The 27,952-nt window shown below is 36.4% G+C and overlaps 1 protein-coding gene across 1 annotated transcript in view; it reads left to right on the forward strand.

Annotated features, from left to right (window-relative positions):
* Positions 1-27,952, forward strand: part of HDX (highly divergent homeobox) — a 139,041-nt gene that overhangs the window by 72,748 nt on the left and 38,341 nt on the right. Inside the window, exons 4-5 of the mRNA XM_005873233.2 lie at positions 14,136-14,189; positions 19,915-20,061. Coding sequence (XP_005873295.1) covers positions 14,136-14,189; positions 19,915-20,061 — 201 coding nt within the window. The remainder of the gene's footprint in view (positions 1-14,135; positions 14,190-19,914; positions 20,062-27,952) is intronic.

Here is a 27,952-nt window from a genome sequence, read left to right on the forward strand (position 1 = left end):
AAACTAGACCACCAACTTACACCATACACAAAAATAAACTCAAATTGGATGAAGGACTTAAACATAAGATGGGAAACCATAAAAATATTAGAGGAATCCACGGGTAGCAAAATCTCAGATATATGCCGAAGGAATTTCTTCATTGACACAGCTCCTAGGGCAATGGAAACTAAAGGGAAAATAAACAAATGAGAATATATGAAAATAAAAAGCTTCTGCATAGCAAAAGAAACCATAAACAAAACAACAAGAAAACCCACTGCATGGGAGACCATATTTGCCAATGATATCTCTAATTTTTCTTGTTTTTTTGAGGTAAGTCTGTAATTCTATGAACTTCCCTCTCAGGACTGCTTTCACTGTGTCCCATAGGTTTTAAGTTGTTTTGTGTTCATTTTCATTTGTTTGCAGGAAGTTCTTTATTTCTTTCTTGATCTTCTTGGTAGTACATTCATTATTTAGTAATGATATTAGTCTCCATGTGTTTAAATGTTTTTTCATCTTTTTATTGTAATTTATTTCTAATTTTATGCCATTGTGATCTTAGAAGATGCTTGATGTGATTTCAATGTTCTTGAACTTGTAGAGATTTACTTTGAGTCCTAACATGTGGTCTATCTTTGAGAATGATCCATGTCCACTTGAGAAGAATGTATATTCTGCACCTTTGGGATGAAATGCTCTATAAATGTCAATTAAATCCACCTGATCCAGTGTGCCATTTAGAGTCTCTGTTTCTTTGTTAATTTTTTTTTGTTTGAAGATCCATCCAGTGAAGTCAGCAGAGTATTAAAGTCATCCATAATGACTGTATTGCTATTGATCTCTCGCTTACAGTCCTCTAGAGGTTTTCTTTTTTAAAAAATATATTTTATTGATTTTTTTACAGAGAGGAAGGGAGAGGGATAGAGAGTTAGAAACATCGATGAGAGAGAAACATAGATCAGCTGCCTTCTGCACACCCCCTACTGGGGATGTGCCCACAACCAAGGTACATGCCCTTGACTGGAATCTAACCTGGGACCCTTGAGTCTGCAGGCCGATGCTTAATCCACTGAGCCAAACTGGTTAGGGCACTAGAGGTTTTCTTTATATATTTTGGAGATCCTATATTGGGTCCATATATGTTTATCAGGGTTATGTCTTTTTGTGAGGTTGATTCCTTTAATATTTTGTAGGGACCTTTACTGTCTCCTATGATGGCCCTCATTTTGAAGTATATTTTCTCAGATATGTGTGTGTTGCTACCCCAGGTTTTTGTTTTCCTTTTTGTTTGCATGGAAAAGTTTTCTATTCCTTTACTCTCAACCTGTGTGAGTCTTTTGTTCTGAGGTCGGTCTCTTGTAAACTGCATATAATTGGGTTATGTTTTTGTATCCATTCAGCTACACTATATTTTTTTATTGGAGCATTTAATCCATTTGCATTTAAGGTTATTATTTTTTAAATATATTTTATTAATTTTTTTTACAGAGAGAAAGGGAGAGGGATAGAGAGTTAGAAACATCGATGAGAGAGAAACATCCAACCAAGGCACATGCCCTTGACCGGAATTGAACCTGGGACCCTTCAGTCCGCAGGCCGACGCTCCATCCACTGAGCAAAACCAGCCAGGGCTTAAGGTTATTATTAATAGGTACTTATTTATTGCCATTTTAATTCTTTATGCTTATGTTTCTCTTTCTATCCATTTCTTCCCATTACAGTAGTCCCTTTAACATTTCTTGCAGTGCTGGTTTGGTGGTGATAAACACCTTTAGACTTTTTTTGCCTGGTAAGCTCTTTATTTCAACATCATTTTGAATGATAGCCTTGCTGGATATAGTAATATTGGTTTCAGATCCTGGTTTTCATTACCTTGAATTCTCCATGCCATTTCCTTCTGGCCTGTAGAGTTTCTGATGAGAAATCAGCCAAAAGCCTTATGGGAGGTCCTTTGTAAGTAACAAATTGCTTTTCTCTTGTTGCCTTCAAGATTCTCTCTTTGTCTCTTAAATTTGGCATTTTAATTATGATGTGTCTGGGCATGGGCCTGTTTGGTTTCTTCTTGCTTGGGACTCTCTGTGCCTCCTGAACTTGTGTGACTTTTTTCTTCACCTGGTTGGGGAAGTTTTCTGCCATTATTTGTTTTCTTTTTTCTCTCTATCTTTATTGATTAAGGTATTACATATGTGTCCTTAACCCCCCGTTACCCCCTGTCCCAAGTAGATCCTGGGAAAGGAGCCGGGGTGTTTATCTAAGGCGTCCCTGAGATAAACTTTAACCATGCAGGTGTGAGACATCCAAGTAGTTGCTAGCAAAGAGGCTACTCTATGAAAGCAGGGCAAAAGGGAAGGCTTAGGACCAAAAAGAGACCAGAAGTTTTAATTTAAATTTTAAGTGTATGCAAAATAATTCAATTAACTACCGGAGGAATTACACCACATGAAACATATGCAGTTGCAAATCACACAGCACTGTATTACTCACACAATTCCTGGTGTTGCGGGTACAGGCTTATTGGGGATCCCAGTGGTGCTGTCCTCTGGTGTCCGGCAGCTGGGCTGGGCTGGTCTGGATACAGGGGGCCAGCGTTCCTCACCTGAGAGCTCAGTTGCATCTCAATCGGGAGTTACTAGCCGTTCTTCTGCCGTCTGGCAGAGAGAGGAGCGTGATGTGCCTTTGTGGCTGTCTCAACAGGCGAGCACTGGGATGGTCAGGACCCCCATTTTTAAAGCCTGCACCCCATTTGCAGAAGTCCAGTTGGCTATTAATGAATTATGTCAATGCACACATGTTTATCTCAAACAGGGCGAGGGGCTACATGTGGTTATCTAGGGAGAATGCATCACTCACTCAAATGGTTATCCTGACAAGTCACTCTGAGTTATTTACTGAAGTTCAAATCCTTATCTATGAGGGACACACGCTTCAGGGCAGTGGGGAATGTGTTCTTAATATCACACTTTAAGTTTCAAGGAAAGTTAATTTAAACATTATAAAACCTTCTTAATATTTTTTCAGGCATTTTTAAAGCATTTTTAAACATTTCTATATTTTACTACAATACCCCCCACACTCATGCCCTCACCCCCCTGGTGTCTGCGTCTATTGGTTAGGCTTATATGCATGCATACAAGTCCTTTGGTTGATTTCTCCCCCTTACCCCCACCCTCCCCTACCATTATTTCTTTAAACAGGTTCTCTATCCCTTGTTCTCTTTCTTTGCCTTCTGGCACACCTATTAGGTGAATATTGTTATGTTATATGTTGTCCCACAGCTCCCATAAACTGTCTTCCTATTTTTTAATTGTTTTTTTTTTTTTTGTTCGCTGACTCCATGATTTTTCTACCCTGTCTTCTAAATCACTGATTGGATCCTTGGTTTCCCCTAATCTGCTGTGTGTTTCTTCCACTATGTACTTTATTAGTGTTATGTCTTTTCTCATGCTGTTGGGCATCTTTGCCATCATTTCTCTGAACTCTATGTCTGAATGAAACAACAGAGACTAGAATAATAAAAAAATCAATAAAGCAAATACATAACGATAAATTAAAAATGAAAAAAGAACGGAAATAGAAAAATATAAAACAGAAAAGATAAGAAACAAGGAAGAAAAAAAAACTGAAGTGGCGTTTGTTTCAGCAGAGTTTAGTGCCCCATGGGGGATCCCTTTGGATCCTACTCTTCCGTTCTGTCTACCACTTCTGGGCTTCCCTTGAGCTATTTAGTGCTAACTACTTTCAGAAACTGTCCTCCTTCGTATTTCAGCAACCTACTTGAAGCTCCAAGAGATCCACTGATCCACCTTTTGTCTCTGTCTCCATAGAACTTGGCTGCAGGCAGGAAGTGCCAATCTGCCCTGTAAAGTAGCTTTGTTAGCAGCATGGGGCCCAAGGCTGGGTCAGCAAACACCATTTGTTCCCATGGTTCTGTCTCTGTCCACCTTTGCCTGCTAGCCAGCTGTCAATCTTAATCACTCACAAATCTGTTTCTGAAAGGGCTTTAGACAGGGGAGGTGTTGTTTAGCTTTCAGGGAATGTGGTGGGTGTGTTTCCCTTTCCCAGAGCTATTCCACTTCATGTGACCCAAAAATATTACTCTGCCCTGGGCTGGACAGAGATCCTTGTATGGAGATCAGTGGGGTTGGCTGGAAATCTGGACTTTTTTTCAGCTCTCCAATGTGGGGAAACTACCAGCCCTTGTTCTTAGGATAGTGGGGCATACAGCCCCTCCCCCAATTCAGTCATGGATGCTCCCTGAGACTGTTCCAAACCCATAGGCTTTGCCTCTGGTTTTGTTTCCTCTGAAAAGCTCAGAATGCAGGGCTCTCGAAGGTGGGACAGGCTGTATCATTTAGGGCAGGTTTTTTTTTTGTTTGTTTTTGTTTTTTGGTGTTTTTTTTTTTTTTCCTTTTCCTACCACTTGTCTACTGGGAGTTGCTAGCTCCTCTCGGGGAAAAATGGCCATTTCAGTTTGGGGGCCTAGGACCAAATACTTCTGTCTGCTGCTTGTCCACATCTCCCTGCAATGCTTCCCTCCTCAGCCTTTCTTTAGGCACCTTGAGTCCATGTCTCTTGCACCAAAGCTTTGGGTAGTTAGCTGCAAATAAAAACTCTTGTGCTCTGAGTTAAAAAACAAAAACAGCAACAACAACAACAACAACAAAATTGCGACTTTCTCTCTGACTGGCTCAGATCTACCAGCATCAGACTCCATCTGGGCCAGCAGCCCTGCTGCCTTTCATGTCTGGATGTCACATGGACCATGGGTCTCAGCTCTGGGGCTCCAGACTGTGGACCTAGCAATCCCTCCTCAGTGTCGGCCTGCCCGCCTGCCGCCCCTGGAAGCTGGGTCAGCTCCTGTTAAAATCTTGCCCTTTCTACTGGTCTCTAGGCATTTTCTGTCCTTCCTTGATATAATTCTCCTCCTCAGCTGGACCTCAGTTGGTAATTACAGGTGAATGTTCTCAAATTTAGTTGTATTTCCAGTCTGGCACTGGGACGAGGTGCATGACAGATCTGCCTATTCGTCCACCTTTTTTGTTTTTTTTTTCTCTCCTGGACACTCAATTTTTTAAACTTTTAAACTAGAATTGTGTGTTATGCACCACTATTACCATATTATAGAATCTAATTTTACTATATGTTTACAATTACCAGTGAAATTTACAGTACCTCTTTGTGTTTTATATTAATTAGCTTTCTTTTACTTCTACTCAAAAAACATCCTTTAGCATTTCATGTAAGACAGGCCTGCTGGTAATGATTTCCTCAGCTTCTGTTTGTCCCAGAAAGTCTTTATTCCTCATTTATTTCTGAAAGACAGTTCCGCCATGTATAGAACTCTTTGTTGACAGTTATTTTCTTTCAATATTTTGATTTTGTCATCCCATTCTCTCCTGCCTGCAAAGTTTATGTAGAGAAATCCACCAATAATCTTATGATGATTCCCTTGTATTTAAGTTCTCTCTTTTCTCTTACTTCTCTTAAAAGTCTTTCCTTGTTTTTGAATTTTGACAAGTTATAGTGTGTCTAATGTAGCCCTATTCAGGTTCATCCTATTTTAGGCCCTTTGGGTGTCTTGAATCTGGATGTCCATTTCTCTTCCCAAACCTGAGCCATTATTCCTTTAAATATACTTTCTGTGTTTTTCTCTTTCTCTACTCCTTCTGGAATTTGCATAATGTTAATATTGTTTCTTTATTCATGGTTCATAATTCCTGTAGGCTTTTATCACTTTTTCATTCTTTTTTTTCATTTTGCTCCTCTGACTTAGGATATTTCAAATATCCTATCCTCCAGATTACTGATTCTTTTTTCCTGCATGGTCAAGCCTACTTTTGAAACTTTATTGAATTCTTCAATTTATTGTATTTTTCAACCCTAGGATTTCTGGGGGTTTTGATAGTTGCTATTTCCTTGTCAATCTTCCCTTTGTCCATGCATTGTTTTCTTAATTTTGTTTAGTTTTCTGTCTGTGTTTTCTTAATATTCACAAAACTTCCTTTAGATAATTATTCTGAAATTTTTTTGTCTGTCAATTCATAGATATCCATTTTTAGGAAAAATTATTGGAGCTTTATTTGTTTCTTTTTGTGATGTCATATTTACCTGATTCCTCATTATTCTTGATTCCTTATGTTGGTATATGCACTTATGAATAATGGGCTCCTCTTACAGACTTTATAGGTTCACTTTGGCAGACAGTTCTTCACCAGTTAAGCCAGTTTGTGTTTCTGGTTGTGTCTTCTGATGATGTCTTTGTGCAGGTGGAACCTGCTTTTGTGTTCTATTTGGGAGCAAGTCTACCTACCCTTCCAGCTACGAGGTTGGAAATGGAGGAACATTTGGATAAGACTGCTGGCTTGGTTTCTAAACCAAGTGAGACCTTAATCAGAATTCTGGGGGTGCCTGGATTCTCTGATCAAACTTACTAAATGACTGGGACTCTCAATTTCTCAAACAGGTTCTGTGGTCAGATGGGACTGGGAACCAACCTCTATGAATTAGTCATTCTGCTTTGTTATGGCCCTGGAAGCCTCCATACCTGGTACTGGCTTTGTTCTGGGGATGATATGATCTACTCATCCGCCTATAGGCTTGAGCACCACTCACTCAGCTTACAGGATAGTCACCGCCTTTCTGGTCAGGTGGGACTAGAAATCACTTTCTACATTGAGTGTAGCTGTGACTGAGCACCTAGTCTGGCATGGAAAAACCCGGCTCTAGGGTCAGAAAATTCTTCTTTTGTGGATCTGAGTCAAACAGATCTGCACCATGTTGAGTTCCCTGGTCTGAGTGTATCCAAGTTGGTTCTAGAGATGAGCAAAGCTGCTAGATGAGATTATTATTGAGACACTGAATGTATGAACTCAATCTGCCAAGATCCATGTGCTAGTTGATGAAAACCACTACTTCTTTCTCCATCACAATCAGATTCCCAGTGGCAGACCCACAGATTCCCCTGAAGTCCCTATGATGAAAGATCAAAGTAGGGGCTCCCACACAGCATCCCACAGTGTTGAGGGAGGGTGATTTACCCCCTCCAATTTATCTTTTTATATTGGAGAAAACAGGGTCAGTAAAGATTTCTTCTGTGGTGCTGTTCTATCCTGGAGAAGAAGCAGTGTGGTCAATGTGTAGCTACAGTTATTACTTTTCTAATGCAGTCTGTTTTGGTCTCTGAGGTACAGAGGGTACTTTATTTTTTTAATTCTTTATTGTTTAAAGTATTACTAAGTCTCCTTTTACCCCCATTGACCTCTCCCCAGCCGCCCCCACACCCCAGCAAATGCCCTCACCTACAGGGGGTACTTTAGCCTCACCTTTGTGTTCAAGTATTCTCCCAGTAGTGTCGTGTTCTGAATAGATGTTAGTTGTTCTTCACATGACTTTCTCCTTTTACCTCTTCTCTCTTTTGTAAGGATACTAGTCATTGGATTTGAGTCCCATCTGAATAGTCTGGGATGATGTCACCATTCAATACCCTACAGTATATCTACCTAAAGTTTTCTAAATTTTGTTGCTCTTTAAAAAAAGAAACATTTGTTTTCATTGATTTTTCTATTGAGTTTCTTCCATTCTCTATATTCTCTCCCTATGCATTTATTCCTTTAATTTGATCTTCCTTTGCCATTTTTAAACCAGATTGCCTGTTTGTTGTTGTTGAATTACAAGGGTTCTTTATAAATTATGGATATTAGCCCCTTATCAGATATACAATTTACAAATATATTCTGCCATTCCATGGGTTGCTTTTTTGTTCCATTGATTGTGTTTTTTGATGCACAAAAGTTTTAAACTTTGATGTATTTTATCAATTTTCCCTTTGTTGTCTATGCTTTTGGTGTTATATTTTATTTTATTTTCCTTTTTATGGAATTTATTGGGGTGGCACTGGTTAACAAATTATACAGGTTTCAGGTATACACTTCTACAGCACATCATCTGTACACTGTATTGTGTGTTCACCACCCCAAATCAACTCTCAGTCCATCACCATTTATCCACCCTTTACTATGAGTTTTCCTTCTTTCTTTTTTTTTCTTTTTTGCTCAATCCCTCCACCCCTGACCCAGCCAACCCGCAGAAAACTAGTCAGCCTGAACTCTATCTATGAGTCTATGTGTCTGTATTTTGTTCATCAGTTTATTTTGTTCATTAGATTCCACATATGAGTGAAATAATAAGGTACTTGTAAGGTACTTGTCTTACTCTGACTGGCTTATTTCACTTAGCATAATGCTCTCAAGGTCCATCCGTATTGTTGCAAATGGTAAGAATTTCTTCTTTTTATGGCCAAGTAGTATTCCATGGTGTCATATTTTAGAAATTATTGACAAGTTGAATGAAACTATTTTTCTGTCCTTTTCTAATAATTTTATAGTTTTAACCTTTATGTTTAGGCTTTTGTTTCATTTGAGCTAATTTTATATATGGTATAAGGTAGAGGTCTTTAGATCTAAAGTGGGTCGGTTATAAATACACTATAGTTAAATCCTGTTTTTTAATTCATTATTTTAATCTGTCTTTAATTTGGGAATTCAATCCAATTACACTTAAAATAATAACTGATAACGAAGGACTTACTATTGCTATTACATTTGTTATTGTTTGTATGCCTTATGTTTTTGTACCTAATTTTCTCTATTACTACCTTATTTTCTGTTTGATTTCATTTAAATGCCTCTTTTGGTATAACAAGGAGACATGTGCAAAGAGAAGACATGGAACCATGATTTATGTTAAGAATACTAGCCCAGCCCAGGAAGGACTGTAGCTTGATACGAGCAATAAATATTTTGCTATTTAAGGAGCTGAACTCTGAATACACATGTAATAAGACATTTCATTTCAATTGTATATTTACGACTTAAACCTAACACTCAACAATTTATTTTCTAAAGTTGGTAAATAGTTTGTATATATCCTCAAGTGTCATTTTTACATGAGTAGAATTAAGATAATATTTTACAATGCTAGAAAGTATAATTTTAGGAGATAAAGATTTGTATTTATATACTCCCTAGGACCTTTGGATTAGAAGATAATCATTTCACATATTAATTTATATTGTTTTACTTATATCTTTGTACTTTTTAAAAACAGCTAACATTTTTAGAATTAGCATCCTGAAATCAGGTTTGTTATGTTATGTCTGAGTATTTTTTATCATTTACTTGAAACATCTTAGAATTCCAGGTTTTCTGATCTGAATCTTTTGTGGCTTGAAAAAGTATAACTACTAAAATCATGTAGGAAAAGAATCTCAATTAGCATTTTGGTTGTCAACTATAAGAACTTTTATGGCTAGTAAAATTTTCTAAACACTAGTTTCATATTACTTAATAGAAGAAAACTTCATGTGCTTAGAAAAAGTGTTAGATGCTTGACCAAAAGTTGTAGAGTGAAATTACCATTTGTAAGGCTTATTTACTTCTAAAAGCTTTTCCAGAGTTGGTAGAGAGAAGAGGGGTGGTGGATATTTTAAAATAAGGCACTACATCTTTTCTCCTTTGCTCCTGAACACATTGTTTTCAACCCCTCCTCCCACTACCTACTCCATGTAAAAGTGCCTTGTATATTTCCACTCTTGGCCTTTTGTTAAATTTCAGCAAGTGAAGCTAGTGAATAATGAAGGCTCAAGTGAATTCAACCAATCAATCAGCCTATATATTTATTGATTGCCTACCACATGCCCAGCCATGCCCTTTGTGCACTATACCTCATAATTGAAAACATCTAGGAAACACTGCTTATTAAAACAGAATGATTGATAGGTTTTAATGCTCAACTAATAACAAAACAACTGACGGAAAGCTAAAACATTGATTTATGAATCTCTTAGTGCTGAATTTTGCTGAAAGACATAGTTATTGTCTGATTGTTTCAGTAAATCAAATTTCATTTAATGACATAATAATATATTTTGTTTTCCTGACTCACATAAAATTTATTTCACGTAAGAACTTTACTAACCCCATAAACTGGTCTTAATTATTTTAAATAGAATATCCAACATATTTGTAGAATTGTCTTTATAACAAAAATTTTTGAAATCAAACAAATACATTTTTGTGTATATTTACTCTAACTATATAAAAATAGTTAGACTAAATTGTTTTAAACATGATATCTTGCCCTTAATAAGCTTGTATAAAAATAAAGATAGTAAAATTCCTTTAAAATTTTTATATCATTTATCAAAGTAACTATATAGATGCCTTCCTATGAATATGTAACCATATACAGTAATGTGTATATATAATATATAATTAATATTGTAATCTATGGCATCTATGGTATCTATTGTAAGTATAATTTTTCATAGAAAGATAAACATATAATAATTGGATTCACAAACCTTAACTATCCACATAATGTGATTCCAGTTTATATTCAAATAAGTGTATTTACTCTTAGCCAAGAGTAGCAGATCTCCATTAGGCACTTCCTTGCATTTACATTCAGTTTTATGATGTCCATAAAAAGACTACTCCAGTAATCACCAGACTGTCTAGTTTTCTTCTATCTCATGCACAAGATTTTTCCTTAGAAATATGTTTTATATTTCTCTTCTCATTTTCTACCTCCCCTAATTTAGTTCCAAACTTGGATTACCTACCTCTTGACTAAAATATTATTAAAGTTTCTATACTTATTCAATTCAATATACAGATTTAGTCAAATTAATCATCCAAATGTATAAAAATACAATTCTGATCATACAACCCATTTGATTAAAAACCTTCAATGGCTCCCTGTATTCTACAGAATCTATATATATAAAAGCCCAGCAACCCAACAGCGAAATGACCAGAACAACCAGTCGACCAGTCGCTATGAAGTGCACTGACCACCGGGGGGCAGACACTGAATGCAGGAGCTGATCCCTGTGGTCAGTGCGCTCCCACAGTGGGAGCACTGCTTGGCTGACTAGGATGAGCGGCTGCTCCCACAGTTGGAGCAGCCACTAGCAAGCCCAGGATGAGGCCCAGTCTCTGCACCTATAAATACTTGAGATAATCCAGACTCTGGCCTGACCCCACCAGCTGATGCAGGCCTTCTAAGGTGTGTTCTAGAAAGAGCACGGGGAGCTGGCATAGGCAGATGGCAAGAAGGGACGTGACTGTAGGCCCCCCGGGGAGGCTGTCCTGATAGCTGAGGATCCTGGTGTATGGCTGCCCTGAACATCCCCGATGGTGTCACCGACCTGTCACACATCAAGGACATTCACTGAGTGGCTTTGGGGTGCAAAGCTCTCCGCCAGGTTCCTCTAGGACACAGAACATGCCTTTACCCAAGACATTACCCCAAAATCTCAGCTCAGACTAATTTCCTCATTCAGCAGCCACTCAGAAGGTGGGTCCACAGCCACTCAGCTGACCGGGATGAGCCACGCCTCAGACCAATGCACTAATCCTTGCACCGAGCCTTTAGTTATATATAAATGTACTTGGTATTCATGGCCTTAACAAAGTGACCCCCAGCTCCTTTTCTAGTTCTAGTTGAACTGACAATTCCCAAAGATACCTTATCCTTTTACTCCACTGGACTCATACTACTCTTTTTCCCCAGAGTGCTTTTTTATTTCTGCCTATCAAAACTCTTTTCATCTTTTAAAATTTGGCTGAAATATCAATACTCAAGTTGATGCAATTTTTCCATATCTTGATTTTCTATAACACTTCATTTATTGTACCTTCCTTAAGACACTTATCATAGCTTTCTTTGTACTAAAGTCACTCAGGTACTTGTCTTATTTTTCTCTCTCAGATCATAGGTCTTGCCCTCCAGGAATTATGTTTTACCTACCTTAGCTTTATTTCATGTACAGCACCTAGTACAGAAGAGATGCCTGATAAATATTTGAACAGAATTCAAATAAGTTACCGTTGGAAGTTATCTATACTTATTGTAATAAAGTTCAATTTGTCAAAAAGTTTTTGAAGTCTTTCACAATTGTTTTAAGGGCCTGTGGGATTATTTAAAAAGCTTTCAGTGGTGACGAATCCTCATCATTTGAGGGAAAATTTGATTTTGGAAAGTAAAATTTATTCTTAGTCAGGTTTAGTGAATAATATAAATGTTCAATCTGGGCTGTTATATTTTCAGTTATTGAAAAAGAAATCTGAAGTAATGAGACAGAATCTCTGGATGAGTCATGAACAAAAAACTCCAAAAGGAAAGTTCCCTAAATGCTTTCCTAAGTTTTCTACTTTGAAGCATACAGTACTCATTTGGATGTGTGAGTTATAACATATTTGTCAAATGCGTCTTGACTCTTTGTAGATTAATTTTGCAGTTTTCTAAACTAGAATATTAAAAATGTATTTGGAATTTAAATATTACTTAAACAAGAAGTATATTTCCTTGCTAATTCGAAATACTGTATTTTATATTTTCTGGTGAAGGAGAAACTTTGCCATCATTATCGCACCAAACAAAATTTCCCAAGTTGATGGGAAACATTTATACAGTACTTTGAATCAAAAAAGCTTACAAGTTCAACTACTATGCCTGAGTGTCCTGAGTTTTACCAGAAACATACAGAACTAAAGAACAGATTCAAAGCCAACAATAGAGGGCTATAAGACAAAAAAGTTAAAGTCATCTCTTCACAAATCTCATGGAATTTATAGCATTGGTATATTAATGTGCTTATAGAAGTTTTCAGTTTTATTCATTGCATACAATTGGCTTAAGCAAGAAACCACTTTTTATATTATTAAAATGTATAGTGTCCATCTTTAAAGAAATTACATTAACCATTTTTATTATATGTATTATTTTATGTGAGTTTTCAGTAGTTACTGGGTCTCTTGTAATTCATTCGGTTTAACATGTTTTCTCTAACAACTTTATATAGTCAGTTTAAACATTATCCTAATAGATGGGAGTATGTGAAGAGATGGTCCAAAATGGTTGGATATCTCTATTATTTCAAGAATATATTATATGATTATTTTAGCAGCATTACCTCATTCATTGAGGTTAGCAATCAATTTATTTTATAAATGTTACATCACATACTAATTATTGGTGGAAGACAAGAAACTATATATTTTGAAGAATATTTCCATAGAAATTTTGTCATCACTCTCAGTTCACTATTTTAAAAATAAATTATTCAAACTTCATGACCCTCAGGGATTCTAGTTAATTGACATTTTACTGTAGTGGTATTTTAACTTGAGCAACTATATTTTTAAATTTTTCTTAAAAGTATTACTTGGAGTTTAGATTAGTTTAGCCTATCCTTAGCATATTGGTGTATTTTGAACTCAAAGTAAAATGGCAAGTATAGTGGCCAAGGATGGTAATAATTTAAATAATTGATAATATTACTTTACTATTACATTGACTGATCATCACTTCTTATTAGTAGGAATAATAGTAATTCATAAGCTATGACTGAATATAATTCATCAAACACAACAAATGCTTGATTGAATACCATTTTCCCACAACTTAGCAAGATTGATTTGCCTTATCAGTTTCTCAGGAGGTACATGTTTGAGAAGGAAGGAGAGGGCAAGTGAGAATTTGGAGTACTCCAAATCTTTGTGTGTCCCAGGAAAAAAGTATGGCAAAGTACAGTCTAACCATTGTCTGAGCCATAGTTCATGGAATTACCTTGGTTTCTATAACAATCCCCCAAATCCAACTGGAGTGGCATCTACTTGTGTGGCAATGCTGACGTAGTAAGCTGCTGCTAGCTATTTATTTGCCTTATAGTTTCTGCTTAAAAATAAACTTAAATTTAGGTAGGATGAATAAATCTTGAGACCTAATATACAACATGGTGACTACAGTTAATAATTTAATTATTGTAACTAATCCCACAGAACACTGCAATTTTATTATAAAAATGTTATTGTCCATAGATTTCTAAACCGTACTTCCAGGCCTCAAAAATGTCCCATAATGTTTCTTGAATTTTCAGGGGAACGTTGGACTACTTCTAAAATTTCCCCACCAAAGAAGGCCCTTTCAATCTGTTGCATTCAGTAAGGAAACAGGATTGTCTAGTTGGAGAATATGCTCTGAATAAAAACCTATCTTGAAGTCTTATATGAATTTTTTTGTGTTGATCAGCTTTCCAAGTTGGAGTAATGCATACCTTACTGAGATTCCATTTGTTGTTTTCACAGATTTCAGGAAACCTAACTGTGCCTTGGATTACAGGGTGTTCTAGAAAAAGAGCAGTAAGTAATATTTCATTTAAAGGAATAAATGTGTTTTCCCCTGTATTGTTAGTGGGAATGTCATTGAGAAAATTATAATAATATTTGTAAAGTTGGCAGAACTGAACCTCAATAAGACTGTGTTATCTCAAAGGATATATTTTGTGATTATATTATTTATATATACTCCAAAAGTAACAAATAAAATGCAGTAGTCAGCACACTGGATAATCTTTGAGGAGGTTTTTGCAGTTTTAAAAAGCATTCAGAGATATTTAATAAAACATCATACTTTTTCTACATCTATTGAACCCAGTTAATTTGATCATATAATTGAATTATGATTGATATAAACATCTCAATCAACATTAAATAATCTATATTAGTAGTATTAGTGCACTTTGGTATTTACCAGTGATGAATAACTAATATTTTAACAATCTTGCTTTTATGCTATAACTTTTGTGATGTTTATAATATGAATATAAGAGAACTACATTGAAATTGTGTTTTCTCAACAAATCCTGCTCAGTTGGTCTGTAGAGGACCATAAATCTGCATTTAACAAGTACATCAGAAAATTTTGGTATAACTGGCCTATACATGGGAAATTATTAAAAGATTTTAATATACAAGAGACATAAATAGACTTTTAGAATGATAACTCAAGTTATTGTATGTTAGATAGGTTTGGGGATAATAAAATGGAAGCCAGGACAGTAGTACTGGACAGGATTATGTAGACTCCTTTTTACTTTTCCCCACAAAATAGAACTATATACCATGCAAGTAATACAGGAGGCCACCAAAAGAGAATTCTGAAGGATGGAAAGAAAGCAACTGGTTAGGGACTCCAAGACTTGGAGGAACTACATAGTATTTTGTCCCCACATAATGGCAGAAGGTGACACAGGCTATGCATCTCATGACCCCTAACCTAACAACTGCATAAAAATAAAATGTGCAGGAATAAATTTTACCAAAGTGGTAAAAAAAACCTATACTCAGAAAATTATATGACTCTGAAGAAAGAAACTGAAGAAGCTACAAATAATTGGAAGCATATACCTTGCTCATTGGTAGGAAGAAGTGAAATCATTAAAATACCCATACTACCCAAAACAATCTGTAGATTCAACTCAATTCTCATCAAAATACCCTTGAGATTTTTCACAGAACTAGAACAAATCAAAAAATTGTATGGAATCACAAAAGACCGTGAAGAGCCACAGCAATCTTAAGAAAGAACAAAGTTGGAGGTATTAGGTTATCCAATATCAAGCTATAGTACAAGACTATAATACTCAAAACAACAATGGACTGGCATAAAAACCGACACATGGATCAATGGAACAGAATAGAGCCCAGAAATAAACCTACACCTAGATGCTCAATTAACATATAAGAAAGTAGGCAAGAACATACAATGGTGTATATACAGTCTACTCAATAAATGGTGTTGGGCAAACTGAAGAGATACATGCAAAAATAAAACTAGACCATTTTATTACACCATTTACAAAAATAAACTCAAAATGGATTAAAGACATTAATGTAAGACTCAAAACCATAAAACTCCTAGAAGAAAACATAAGCAGTAAAATACCTAATATTTCTCCTAGCAATATTTTTTCTGCAAGGGAAAAAAAAGTAACAAATTCAGACTATAGCAAACTAAAAAGTTTTTGTAAAGCAAGGAAATCATCAACAAAATGAAAAGACAATCTACTGAATGGAAGAAAATATTTGGCCATGATGCGTCCTTGGTAGTTAATATCTAAAAAGTTTGAAGAACTCAACACTAAAAAAAAATCTAAAAAATCAAATTGAAAAATCAACAGAGGACCTGAAGAGACACTTCTCCAAAGAGGATATTCAGAAGGCCAATAAACATACTGAAAGATCTCAACAACACTAATTATCAGATAAATGCAAATTAAAATCACAATGTCGCTTCATACCAGTTAGAATGGTTGCCTTCAATCAATCAACAAGCAATTAAGTGTTGATCTAGATGTGGAGAAAAGGAAATCCTTGTGCACTGTTGGTAGGAACACAGATTGATTTAGTCACTATGGAAAACAATATGTTGTTACCTGAAAAAAATCAAAATGGAACTGCCTTATGACCTAGCAATTCCGTTTCTGGATATTTATCCAAAGAAACCCAAAACACCAATTCAAAAGAATATATGCACACCTATATTCATTGCAGCGTTATTTACAATAGCCAAGATATGGAAGTAACTAAGTGCCCATTAATAGATGAATAGATAAGAAAGTGTTGGTACAAATATACATGGGATATTACTTGGCTATTAAATAGAATGAAATAGTACCATTTGTGACAGCTTGGATGGACCTAGAGCAGTGGTCGGCAAACTGCGGCTCATGAGCCGCATGCGGCTCTTTGGCCCCTTGAGTGTGGCTCTTCCTAAGCCTTAGGAGTACCGTAATTAAGTTAATAACAATGTACCTACCTATATAGTTTAAGTTTAAAAAATTTGGCTCTCAAAAGAAATTTCAATCGTTGTACTGTTGATATTTGGCTCTGTTGACTAATGAGTTTGCCGACCACTGCCCTATATTATGCTATGTGAAATAAGTCAGTCAGAGAAAGATAAGTGCCATATGATTTCACTTACATGTGGAATCTAAAAGAACAAAATAGAAACAGACTCATATATAAAGAAAACAGACTGATGTTATCAGAATGGAGGGTGTTTGGAGAACTTGATGAAAGGGGTGAAGAGTTTAAGAAATACAAGTTGGTAGTTACAAAATAGTCCCAGGGATGTAAATATAGCATAGGGAATATAATTAATATTGTAATAACTATGTATGGTGTCAGTAGGTACTCTACTTATTGGAGGTGATCACTTCTTAAGGTATTTAAATGTCTAATCACTATGCTGTCCACCTGAAACTAATGTAATATTGTATGTCAACTGTAATTAAAAAATGGATTTTAAAAAGGATTTTAATAGTTCTCATTTTGAAGGGATTGTTTCTTAGTACAAATATATATAGTTCAGTTCTGCATTTAACTGAAATACATAACTAAAACATGAAATTTTGCTCTCCAATATCAGTTTTGTCACCTAATTTTATTTTAAAAAGGGGAGCAAAGAACTCATTTCCTGGAAATGTCCTTGAGGCTGGTGAAGAGGCCAAAAGGTTTCTGTTGTGCTGTAATAGTGAAGTTTACACAATTACCTGGTCACTTGAATCAACCCTAAGTTTTCACCTTGATTTTCAATGTTACTGGAACATTACTCTTCACAAAATCAACAATATATTTAATATGTCTCCTTCACTTGAGCCAAGGGTTAGGCTGTGGTATGTCTTGTAAAATGAAAGTGGCTTTAAAATCTAATAGGAAGAAAAAACTGATTTAATCTTCAGACTTCCTCAGGGAAGAACTTCTTATTCTAAATGGGTATTCAGTTATAATGCTACTTGATTTTTATTACTTTATTTTATTAATTAAAGCTTTTAGGAGCTTTAAAAATAACCATTCTTCCTCCATAAGTTTCTACTTCATAGGCATTGTCATAAGTCACCTTCAGCATTGCTAAGTATGACATCCCAGCATGTTTCTAACAAATCGAATCAGGCTTTATTTAGTTCAGTTTAAGAGATGAATCAGCTTTGGATGTCCTCTAAATGAATTACAAATTAATTGGCTGAGTGTGTTTCAGTTTTCTGTTCATTATTTCTTCCTTTCTGACAGTAATTTAGGCTAGCTTGCACTGAAGAATTTGGTGCAATAGCAATGGAAAAATATAGGAATATTTATGCTGACTGTTATGATAGACTATTTGAATCTACTTACAACCTTATTACCATTTATTTTGCTCTCAGTTTTATATTGAGAAGTTTATCTCCACAAGTATTGAACAATCAATAGAGGATGGGTACCTAATGAGATTTTTATGTTGTAAATAACTTGCGGGTTATTCCATTTGATTAAAAATTTGGATGGCATGTTTTGATTTATTTATTGGGAACATGTCATTTGTACTAGTACTTGAAATGAATGTTACTTATTAGAGTTTTTCAAGAAGTGGAAGAACAGATTTAACAATGAGGAAATTAACATAAAATGTACTATATTTCTTATGAAGAGACACATTAATTATGTACTCTAACTTCACTATTACAGTAGAAAACTAGGAATTCACATATTGGTTTTCCTCCTGATAGCTAAAATTGCTTTTCAAAAGGATGTAGCTTCAAAACAAATTTGCTCCTATTGTGAAGTATTACATGAGTTTTAGCTGTAATAACTCTTTTTATTTACGTTTTATATATTATATACATTATTTTCCATTGTTACCCAAATCCAATTTAAGAGAGTGTTTCACTTTATATTTCTGCTGGAAAGGAAATGTTGAAAGCAGTGTATGTATAGGAAGGATTTGAAGTCTAGCTTCCATGTGGGACCAGACCATATTTTCTTATGCAAAGGCAGTCTTATATCTCATGCCATGATTTGTAACATTTGCTGTCAGCTCACTCACTCTCACAGGCGTTCTCTTGCTCTCTAGCTCTCTCACACCCATTCTCATCACAAACACACATATACATATATAGGGCTTTACAGGATATATTTTAATTAAAATTCATTTTTAGTTTTTTTTCACCACCTCTTGAGATAATTGGAGACATCATAGGGATAAAGCTAGTAGAATAAAATCAGAATATTCCTATCTCTATCTCTGCCATGGACTCGCTGTGCCCTGTTTAATGTGTCCTTTGGCCCTTCTTTTTCTGACTCCTTATCAGCAAATTGGAGATCAATATTCTATCTTGCTTCTAATTTACTTCCTAAAGATGCCTCCAGGATTTATTGAATTAAAACAATATATAAAGTCCATAGTTTATTGGTTTAAAAGCCCTAAGAACAAAAAGGATAGGCTAATTATGAAACTTCCTAAAGTCATAAATATGGTTGCTTTCTTAAGGCTACATTATCTTCTTAAATTTTTATATGCCTTTTTAATTAATTATAAAATTTTTAGGAGAGCTATGTGTAAGGAAATTTAGATTAAATTATCAAAAGGCAGCACAGTGATGTAATCCTGACCCTGGTTTTTTTTCCCCCTTTTTAAAAAAATCCTCCCTTCAAGATATAGTTTTATTGATTTGAGAGAGAGAGGAAGGGAGATGGAGAGAGAAAAATCCAGGTGAGAGAGATACATTGAACGTGCACCAACTGGGGATCAAACCTGCAACCTAGTTATGTACCTTGACTGGGAATCAAACCACAACCCTTCGGTGCATAGGCCGACGCTCCAACCAACTGAGCAACCTGGCCAGCGCCTGACCCTATTATTTCTAAATATATGTAGCGTGAATGTAAATGTATATATCATAGAAAAAAGGTTGAAAGAATATCCATTAAAATGTTAACAAATGTTTTTTCCAGGATTGTGTGTAATTGAAATTCTCTTCTTTTTAAAACGTATCTGTATTTTTCACAATGACATGAATTATTTGTGATTATAACCCTTTACAACAAACATCACTTAATTGCTATCAGCTAAAATTTTTATTCTAGTACACTTTCATGTTATAAATATCATGAAAATGTCCATTTCAAAATGGGGGAACACAGAGTAAGAATTGCATAATTAATTTAACTAATGTATATATTGAAAGTAACCTAGCACATCTCACCATGATGATGCAATTTATAATAGTCTTTGTTTTGATTATTCTAATTTTTTAAATTTGTTCTACAGCTACAAGACCGCACTCAGTTCAGTGACAGAGACTTAGCCACTCTTAAGAAGTACTGGGACAATGGCATGACCAGCCTTGGATCTATCTGTAGAGAGAAAATTGAAGCAGTTGCAACTGAATTAAATGTTGACTGTGAAATTGTTCGGGTAAGACATTTTCAGTAATTTTCATGGTGTTGTTGATGAGCATCTTAAATGAAAGCTTTAATAAATATATGAGGTTATGTAAATAATACCATCAATAAATTTTTAAAAAATAACATATAATAGGAGGAAATATGTTCAAATCATGTCTGATAAGAAATGTATATCCACACTATATAAAGAACTTTTACATCTCAATAATAAAAGGCAAATGACGCAATTTTAAAATAAGTAAATAATTTGAATAAGCATTTATCCAAAGAAGATTTACAAATGGTCAATAAACACACAAAAAGATGTTCAACATTACTTGTAATTATGAAAATTAAAACCACAATCAGATACCACTTAGTATCTACTATAATAGCTGGAATAAAAAAAGACAGATAACCACTGTTACATAGGAGGTAGAGAAATTGGAACCATTATACATTTCTGGTGAAAATGTAAAATGTTTTAGTCACTTTTTAAAACCATTCTCTAAAATTTTAACAAATTAATTATATGACCGAGAAATTACACTCTTATGCATATAACCCAAAGAAATGAATCATGTGTCAACTTAAAAACTTACATATGGATTTTCTTAACAGTGTTATTCATAATAACAAAGAGTAGAAAAAAATGTTCATCAAGTTAATGGGTGAACAAAATGTGACATATGCCTATAATGGACTTTTATAGAGCTGTATGAAGGAATTAAATACTGAAATATGCTACAAAATAGATAAATCTTGACAACATTATGCTAAGTGAAAGAAGCTAGTGACAAAGGACCACATATTATCCAATATAGTAAAGAGCTAATATGCAAATTGTTGTCACACCATCACACCTTAACAGCTCAGACACTCAACACTGAGGAGAGAGGAATGGGGACCAGCCAGGCACAAATGAGCTCATGATAGAGGAATGGGGACCAACCAGGCTGCAGCCCGGGAGAGGGTCAAGCTGCCTGCTCTTCAGTCCTGGGTACCAGTGACTACGTCTGCGCCTGTGGCCCAGGAGAGGGACAAGCCACCCATCCCGTGGCCCCAGGCACCAACTGCTGCGCCTGCACCTGTGGCCTGGGAGAGGGACAATGCACATGCCCCCACAGTCCTTGTGGTCCTGGGTGCCAGCGGCTGCATCTGTACCTGTGGCCCAGGAGAGGGACAAGTCACCAACCCCATTGTCTGGGGCACCAGCTGCTGTGCCTGCACCTGCGGCCTGGGAGAGGGACAATGCACACACCCTTCGGTCCTTGTGGTCCCGGGTGCCAGCGGCTGCATCTGTACCTCTGGCCCAGGAGAGGGACAAGCCGCCTGCTCCACAGTCCTGGGCACCAGCTGCTGTGGCCCAGGTTAAGCCGCCTACCCACGATCACCTGTGGCTGCGGCCATCCCAGGTGAAGCCAGCCTGGGTACTGGGTGCCTGCAGCCAGCCAGAGGGAGGGAAGCAGGGTCCCGGGTGCCTGTGACTGGCCGGAGGAGGGAATCCCGGATCCTGGGTGTGTGGCGAGGCAGAGGCAGTTAGGGGCAATCAGGCCAGCAAGGGAGAAGTAAGCAGCGATCAGGCAGGCAGGCAGGCAGGCGAGTGGTTAGGAGCCAGCAGTCCCAGATTGTGAGAGGCAATAGGACATCCCCTAAGGGGTCCTGGATTGGAGAAGGTGCAGGCCGGGCTGTGGGATCCCCTTACCCCCATGCATGTATTTCATGCACCAGGCCTCTAGTATAATTATATTTATATGAAATGTCCAGAATTGGCATATCTACAGAGACAACTTAGTTGTTGCCAGCAGCTGGGTGTATGAAGGAATGGGGAGTGACTGCTAAAGGGCAAAGGTTTTCCTTTTTTCATGATAAAAATATTTTGGAATTAAACAGTGGTGATTGTTGCACAACTCTTTGAATATATTAAAAACATTTTATTGTATACATTAAATGAGTCAATCATATGGTATTTTAAATATATCTCATGTACATTGTGTAAAAATTGCATGAGGTGATCTGAAATATACACTGAATGGCCAGATTATTATGACTGGATAGATTATTATGACCATCCCATCAGTACTTCATTGGGCCACCTTTTGCCTTCAATACTGCAGCAATTCTTCCTGGCATTGACTCCACAAGATGGTGAAAATTGATGCGAGAAATCTGACACCATGCCTGATGAATAGCACTGTCCAGTTCTGTGAGATTTGATGGTTGTGGAACCAGCTGCCTGATGGCTCTTTTAACTTTGTCCCACAAATGCTCAATTGCTTTGCATGACTTTGTATATTTCATCCCATTCCCTTCTGGCCTGATGTGTTTCTGTTTAAAAATCAGTTGATAGTCTGATGGGAGATCCTTTGTAGGTAACTTTCTGTCTTTCTCTGTCTTTCTGTCTTTCTCTGTCTTTCTGTCTTTCTGCCTTTAAGATTCTTACTTTTTCATTGGTTTTTGCCAATTTAATTATAATGTGTCTTGGTGTCAGTCTTTTGGCATTCATCTTGTTTAGTACTCTGTCAGCTTCTTGAATTTGTGAGAGTTTTTTCTTCCCGATGTCAGGGAAGTTTTCTTTCAATATAGCTTCAAACTGGTTTTATGTTCCTTTCTCAGTTTCCTCTCCTTCTGGTACCCCTATTATGCAGATGTTGTTTCATTCTGTGTTGTCCCAAAGTTCCCTTAGACTCTCCTCCTGTTTTTTTTTTTTTTCTAATTTTTTTTCTAGTCACTGCTCTGTTTGGGTATTTTTTCCTACCTTGTCTTCTAGCTCTCTGATGCGGTCCTCCACTTCTTCTAGTCTACTTTTGATGCTTTCTATTGAATTCTTTATTACACCGATGTCATTTTTCATTTCTTCTTGGTTCTTCTTCATTTCCTCTTGGTCCTTACACATATTGTTAAATTTGTCTTACAACCTTTTCAGTGTCCTTATGACCATTGTTCTGAATTCTTTCTCTGACATATTGCTTACCTCAATTTCATTTACTTCCTTTTCTGGCGATTCCTCCTTTTTTTGATGCAGGCTGTTACTTTGTTTCCCCATGATTGCTCCTTTCAGGGTGTCTGGTTATGTAGCTCTCTCTCTCCTGCATGTTGACTTTCTCTAGGCAATATCTGACCTTTCCATCCATGGATTGTCTCACCAGCTGTGTTTAATTCGCCAGTTCCAGGTGGGTGTTTTTTGATTCAGCTGTTCCTTCTATCTGCTCTGTGAGAAGCCCTGGCAGGGCCTGTTTGCATATTCAGCGCTGCTTTGTCTCCCACTGGACAGACTTTTTAGATGCCCGTAGTCAGGGAGGCTGGAGTCTTGGTGATCGTGGGTTCGCAGCTGAGGCATCTGGTCCCTGGGCATTGTGGTTGTAGGTCCCCGGGAGGTATCTGAGGTCTCCCCTGTTGAAGGTAAGGCTGGGCTTCCAATCACAGCTGGTCTCCCCTTCAAGATGGCACAGTCCTTACAGCAGAGTCAGCTGCTCCGGGAGAGTTTTCAGTAGCAGTAGAGGCTGCCCGGCTAGGGGATCCTGGTCCGCCATCCCCCGACAGTCCTATGGAATATGGCTGTCCCTCTCTCACAAATACAGACACTCCCTGCACATCCATGCACTCTGCTTTTGTTCTCTCACTCACACACTATCTTGAACCTACCATCCTGTCAGCAGTCATCTTGGATCCACGTTTTCTATTTTTAAGGTGCTCAAACTCTAGCTAGAGGGATAACATGAGAATACAAATGACTGAAGAGAAAATGGAATAGAACTTTGGTATGAGGAGTCAAAGTAAAAGCCAAACACAAAGACAAAAAAGTGAAGAACACGTGTTTTTGTTGTAATTGTCACTTATTTTTATTTTTTAACTCAAAGTTATGCATGCACATAACTTAAGGAGTCAAATTCTATAGAACTTGCTACAAAAAAAACCCAAAAACAAAACAAAACAAAAAACACAACATTTCTCACTCCTTCCCTCCTACCATTTTCCAATAGCCAGAGTCAACCACTTCCTGCTCTTTTAGGTGATTTTTTTGATATATACCTCCATCTATAAATAATGTGCTGTATTAATTAGTAGTAGGCTTGTTTGTGAGTAACAAAAGGACTCAGAATAACAGTTGCTTACACAAGATATTTCAATTCCATGTACAAATTCAGGGATATTCAATTTAGAACTGACATAGCAGTTCTGCCTTGTGAAATCCTCAAAGACTTTGGTACCTTCTATCTTCCAATATGCCATCTCTACAATATATTCCTTGTCCTCAAGGTCCAAACTTATGGCATGTATGATCCAGGCAACATGACAAAAATGGAGAGAAAGAAGGGGCAACGAATGTACCAGAAAGGGGATTCCCAGAAATTGTCACAAGACACATTCACTTACCTACCATTGGCTAATGACTTGGACATACCTAATTGCAAGGGAAGCTACAAATGCAGTTATATTGAGGGAAGCCAATATAAGTTCTTTTATTCTGGAAGAGAGAGAAGGCAGATATTGGAGAAAAACCAGCAGTCTCTCTCATATCTGCTTTTATCACTACTTATTTTTTTTTTTTTAGTGCTAAGCATTGTTGATTGATTTCCTACTATGAAATGTGAGGTTTTTAAAAATATATTTCAAAATATCTTATTAATTACCAAGTGTTTCACCTACATGTATACTTCTTATCTTCCCAGTATAATTATTTTATAATTTTGATTAGTTTGATATTCAATGTTTATGTAAATGTTTTTCATATTTGAATTATGTAGTATAATGTTATTTGTCCTTTTCTGCATAACATTGTATTGTTTCCTCGGAGTTCATTATTTACTTAGTTTTTGTAAGTTTGCTTGCTTGATTTTTTATGTACTTACTATTAACTTATCCTCAAACCCTTCCACAGTTGTATATATCTCCTCTCAATACATTTATACACATGTGGCAGTGTAACAATTTTATCATCTTGAAGAATCTTCTCCTGGAATATTATAGTCTCCTCCAATCTGGATTGGTTACTCTGCACCTGGAGCATAACAGTTACCTTGAGATTTCCATTTTTAATATTTTAGTCCAATTGCTTTACTTTCAGTAAAATGTCCCCATTTTTTTCCTTTATATTGAATTTATTGGGGCAACACTATTTAATATCATTCTACAGATTTCAGGTGTACAGTTCTACAGCACACCATCTGTACACTGTTTTATGTGTTCACCATCCCCAATAATGTCTCCATAACCAATTACCCCCCCCCCCAATACCTTCCCCACTCCCACCCTACTACCCCTCTTGGCAATCACCACACTGTTGTTTGTGTCCATGAGTTTTATTTTGTTTTTATTTTATGTTTTTATGCTCAATACTTCCACATCCAGGCTTAGTTCATTTTTTTTATTAGATTCCATACATCTTCTTTGAATAATTCTCAAGGTATGCTGTGCTGTTGCAAAAGGTACACTCAGGTGTTCTTTTAATTCTGAAGTATATTTCCTGGCTTCTTTTTATTTTATTTTTTGTTACTCTTAAATATTTATTGTTGAAACTATTATATATGTCTCTTTTTTCTCCCATTGACCTCACCCAGCCGGCCTCCACTTCCCAGTCCAGGTCTTCATCCCCCTATTGTCTGTTTCCATAGGTTATGCTTATATGCATGCAAGTTCATTGGTTGATCTCTATCCCCCACCAACCCACCCCTGCCTTCCCTCTGAGGTTTGACAGTTTGTTCAAAGCTTCTATGTCTTTGGATCTATTTCTCTTCATAAGTTTACCAGTATGTTGTTCATTACATTCCACAAATGAGCAAGATCATGTGATACTTATCTTTCTCTGACTGGCTTATTTTGCTTAGCATAATACTCTCCAGGTCCATTCATGCTGTTGCAAATGGTAAGAGTTCTTTCCTTTTTACAGCTGTGTAGAATTCCATTGTGTAGTTGTACCACAGTTTTTTAATCCACTCATCAGCTGATGGGCACTTAGGCTGTTTCCAAATCTTAGGTAATGTAAATTGCCCTGCTATGAAGATAGGGGTGCATATATTCTTCCTGATTGGTGTTTCTTGGGATATGTTCCTAGAAGTGGGATTACTGGGTCAAATGGGAGTTCCATTTTTAAATTTTTGAGGAAACTCCATACTGTTTTCCAGAGAGGCTGTACCAGTTTGCATTCCCACCAGCAGTGTACAAGGGTTCCCTTTCCTCCACATCGCCACCAGCACTTGTCCTTTGTTGATTTGTTGATCATAACCATTCTGACAAGTGTGAGATGGTACCTCATTATCATTTTGATTTGCATTCCTCGGATGATTAATCACTTTGACCATTTTTATATGCCTCTTGGCCTTCTGTATGTCCTCTTTCGAGAAGTGTATATTTAGTTCCTTTGCCCATTTTTTAATTGGATTGTTTATCTTCCTTTTGTTAAGTTGTATGAGTTTCCTATAAATTTTAGAGATTAAACCCTTATCAGATGTATCATTGGCAAATATATTCTCCCACACAGTGGGCTCTCTTGTTACTTTGCTGATAGTTACTTTTGCTGTGCAGAAGCTTTTTATTTTGATATAGTCTGTTTGTTTATTTTCAACTTAGTTTCCATAGTCCTAGGAGATGTATTGGTAAACATATTGCTATGAGAGATGTCTGATATTTAGCTGCCTATGGATCATTCTAAGATTTTTATGTTTTCCCATCTTACATTTATGTCTTTTATCCATTTTGAGTTTATTTTTCTATAAGGTGTAAGTTGGTGGTCTAGTTTCAATTTTAGGGGCATATATTTGTCCAATTTTCCCAACACGATTTATTGAAGAGAGTGTCTCGACCCCATTGTATGCTCTTGCCTCCTTTGTCAAATATTAATTGAACATAATGGCTTGGGTCAATTTTTGGGTTCTCTATTCTGTTCCATTGGGCTATATGTCAGTTCCTGTGTCAGTACCAGGATGTTTTGTTTACAGTAGCTTTATAGTATAACTTGATATCTGGTATTGTGATCCCTACAATTTTGTTCTTCTTTCTCAGGTTTGGTGTGGCTACCAGGGTCTTTTTTTTAATTACATATAAATTTTTGGAGAGTTTGTGCTAGGTCTTTGAAATATGCAGTTGGTATTTTAATGGCGATTACATTGAATCTATAGATTGCTTTGGTTAGTATGGACATTTTAATGATGTTGATTCTACCAGTTCATGAACACAGAATTTTCTTTCACTTGTTTATATCTTCTTCTATCTCTTTTTTCAATGTCCCATGGTTTTCCAAGTACAGGTCTTTTTCCTCCCTGGTTGTTTAATCCTAGATATCTTATGTTGTTGTAGTTGTTGCATTGGTAAATGGGATTGTAATGGAATTCTTTCTGTTAGTTCATTATTGGTGTATAAAAAATGTCATAGATTTCTGGGTGTTAATTTTGTATCCTGCTAGGTTTCCAAATTCATTTGTTAAATCTTGTAGTTTTTTTATGGAGTCTTTAGGGTTTTCTATGTAAAATAATATGTCATCTGCGAATAATGACAATTTTACTTCTTCTTTTCCAATTTGAATGCCTTTTATTTCTCCTTCTTTTCTGATCGCTATGCCTAGCACTTCCAGTACTATGTTGAACAGGAGTGGTGAAAGTGGGCATCCCTGTCTTGTTCCTATTCTTAGGGGAAATACTTTTAGTTTTCACCTATCCAGTATGATGTTGGCTGTAATTTTGTCATATAAAGCTTTTATTGTGTTGAGGTATGATCCTTCTATTCCCACTTTGCTGTGAGTTTTTATCAAAAAAGGATGTTAGATTTTGTTGAATGCTTTTTCTGCATCAATTGATATAATCATTTGCTTTTTGTCTTGCAGTCTGTTAATGTGCTGTATTACATTTGTTGATTTGCAGATATTGTACCAGCCTTGCATCCTGGGAATAAATCCCACTTGGTCATGGTGTATGATCTTTCTAATG

The sequence above is a fragment of the Myotis brandtii genome, unplaced genomic scaffold, assembly GCF_000412655.1.
Source record: "Myotis brandtii unplaced genomic scaffold, ASM41265v1 scaffold40, whole genome shotgun sequence".
Classification (NCBI taxonomy): domain Eukaryota; kingdom Metazoa; phylum Chordata; class Mammalia; order Chiroptera; family Vespertilionidae; genus Myotis; species Myotis brandtii.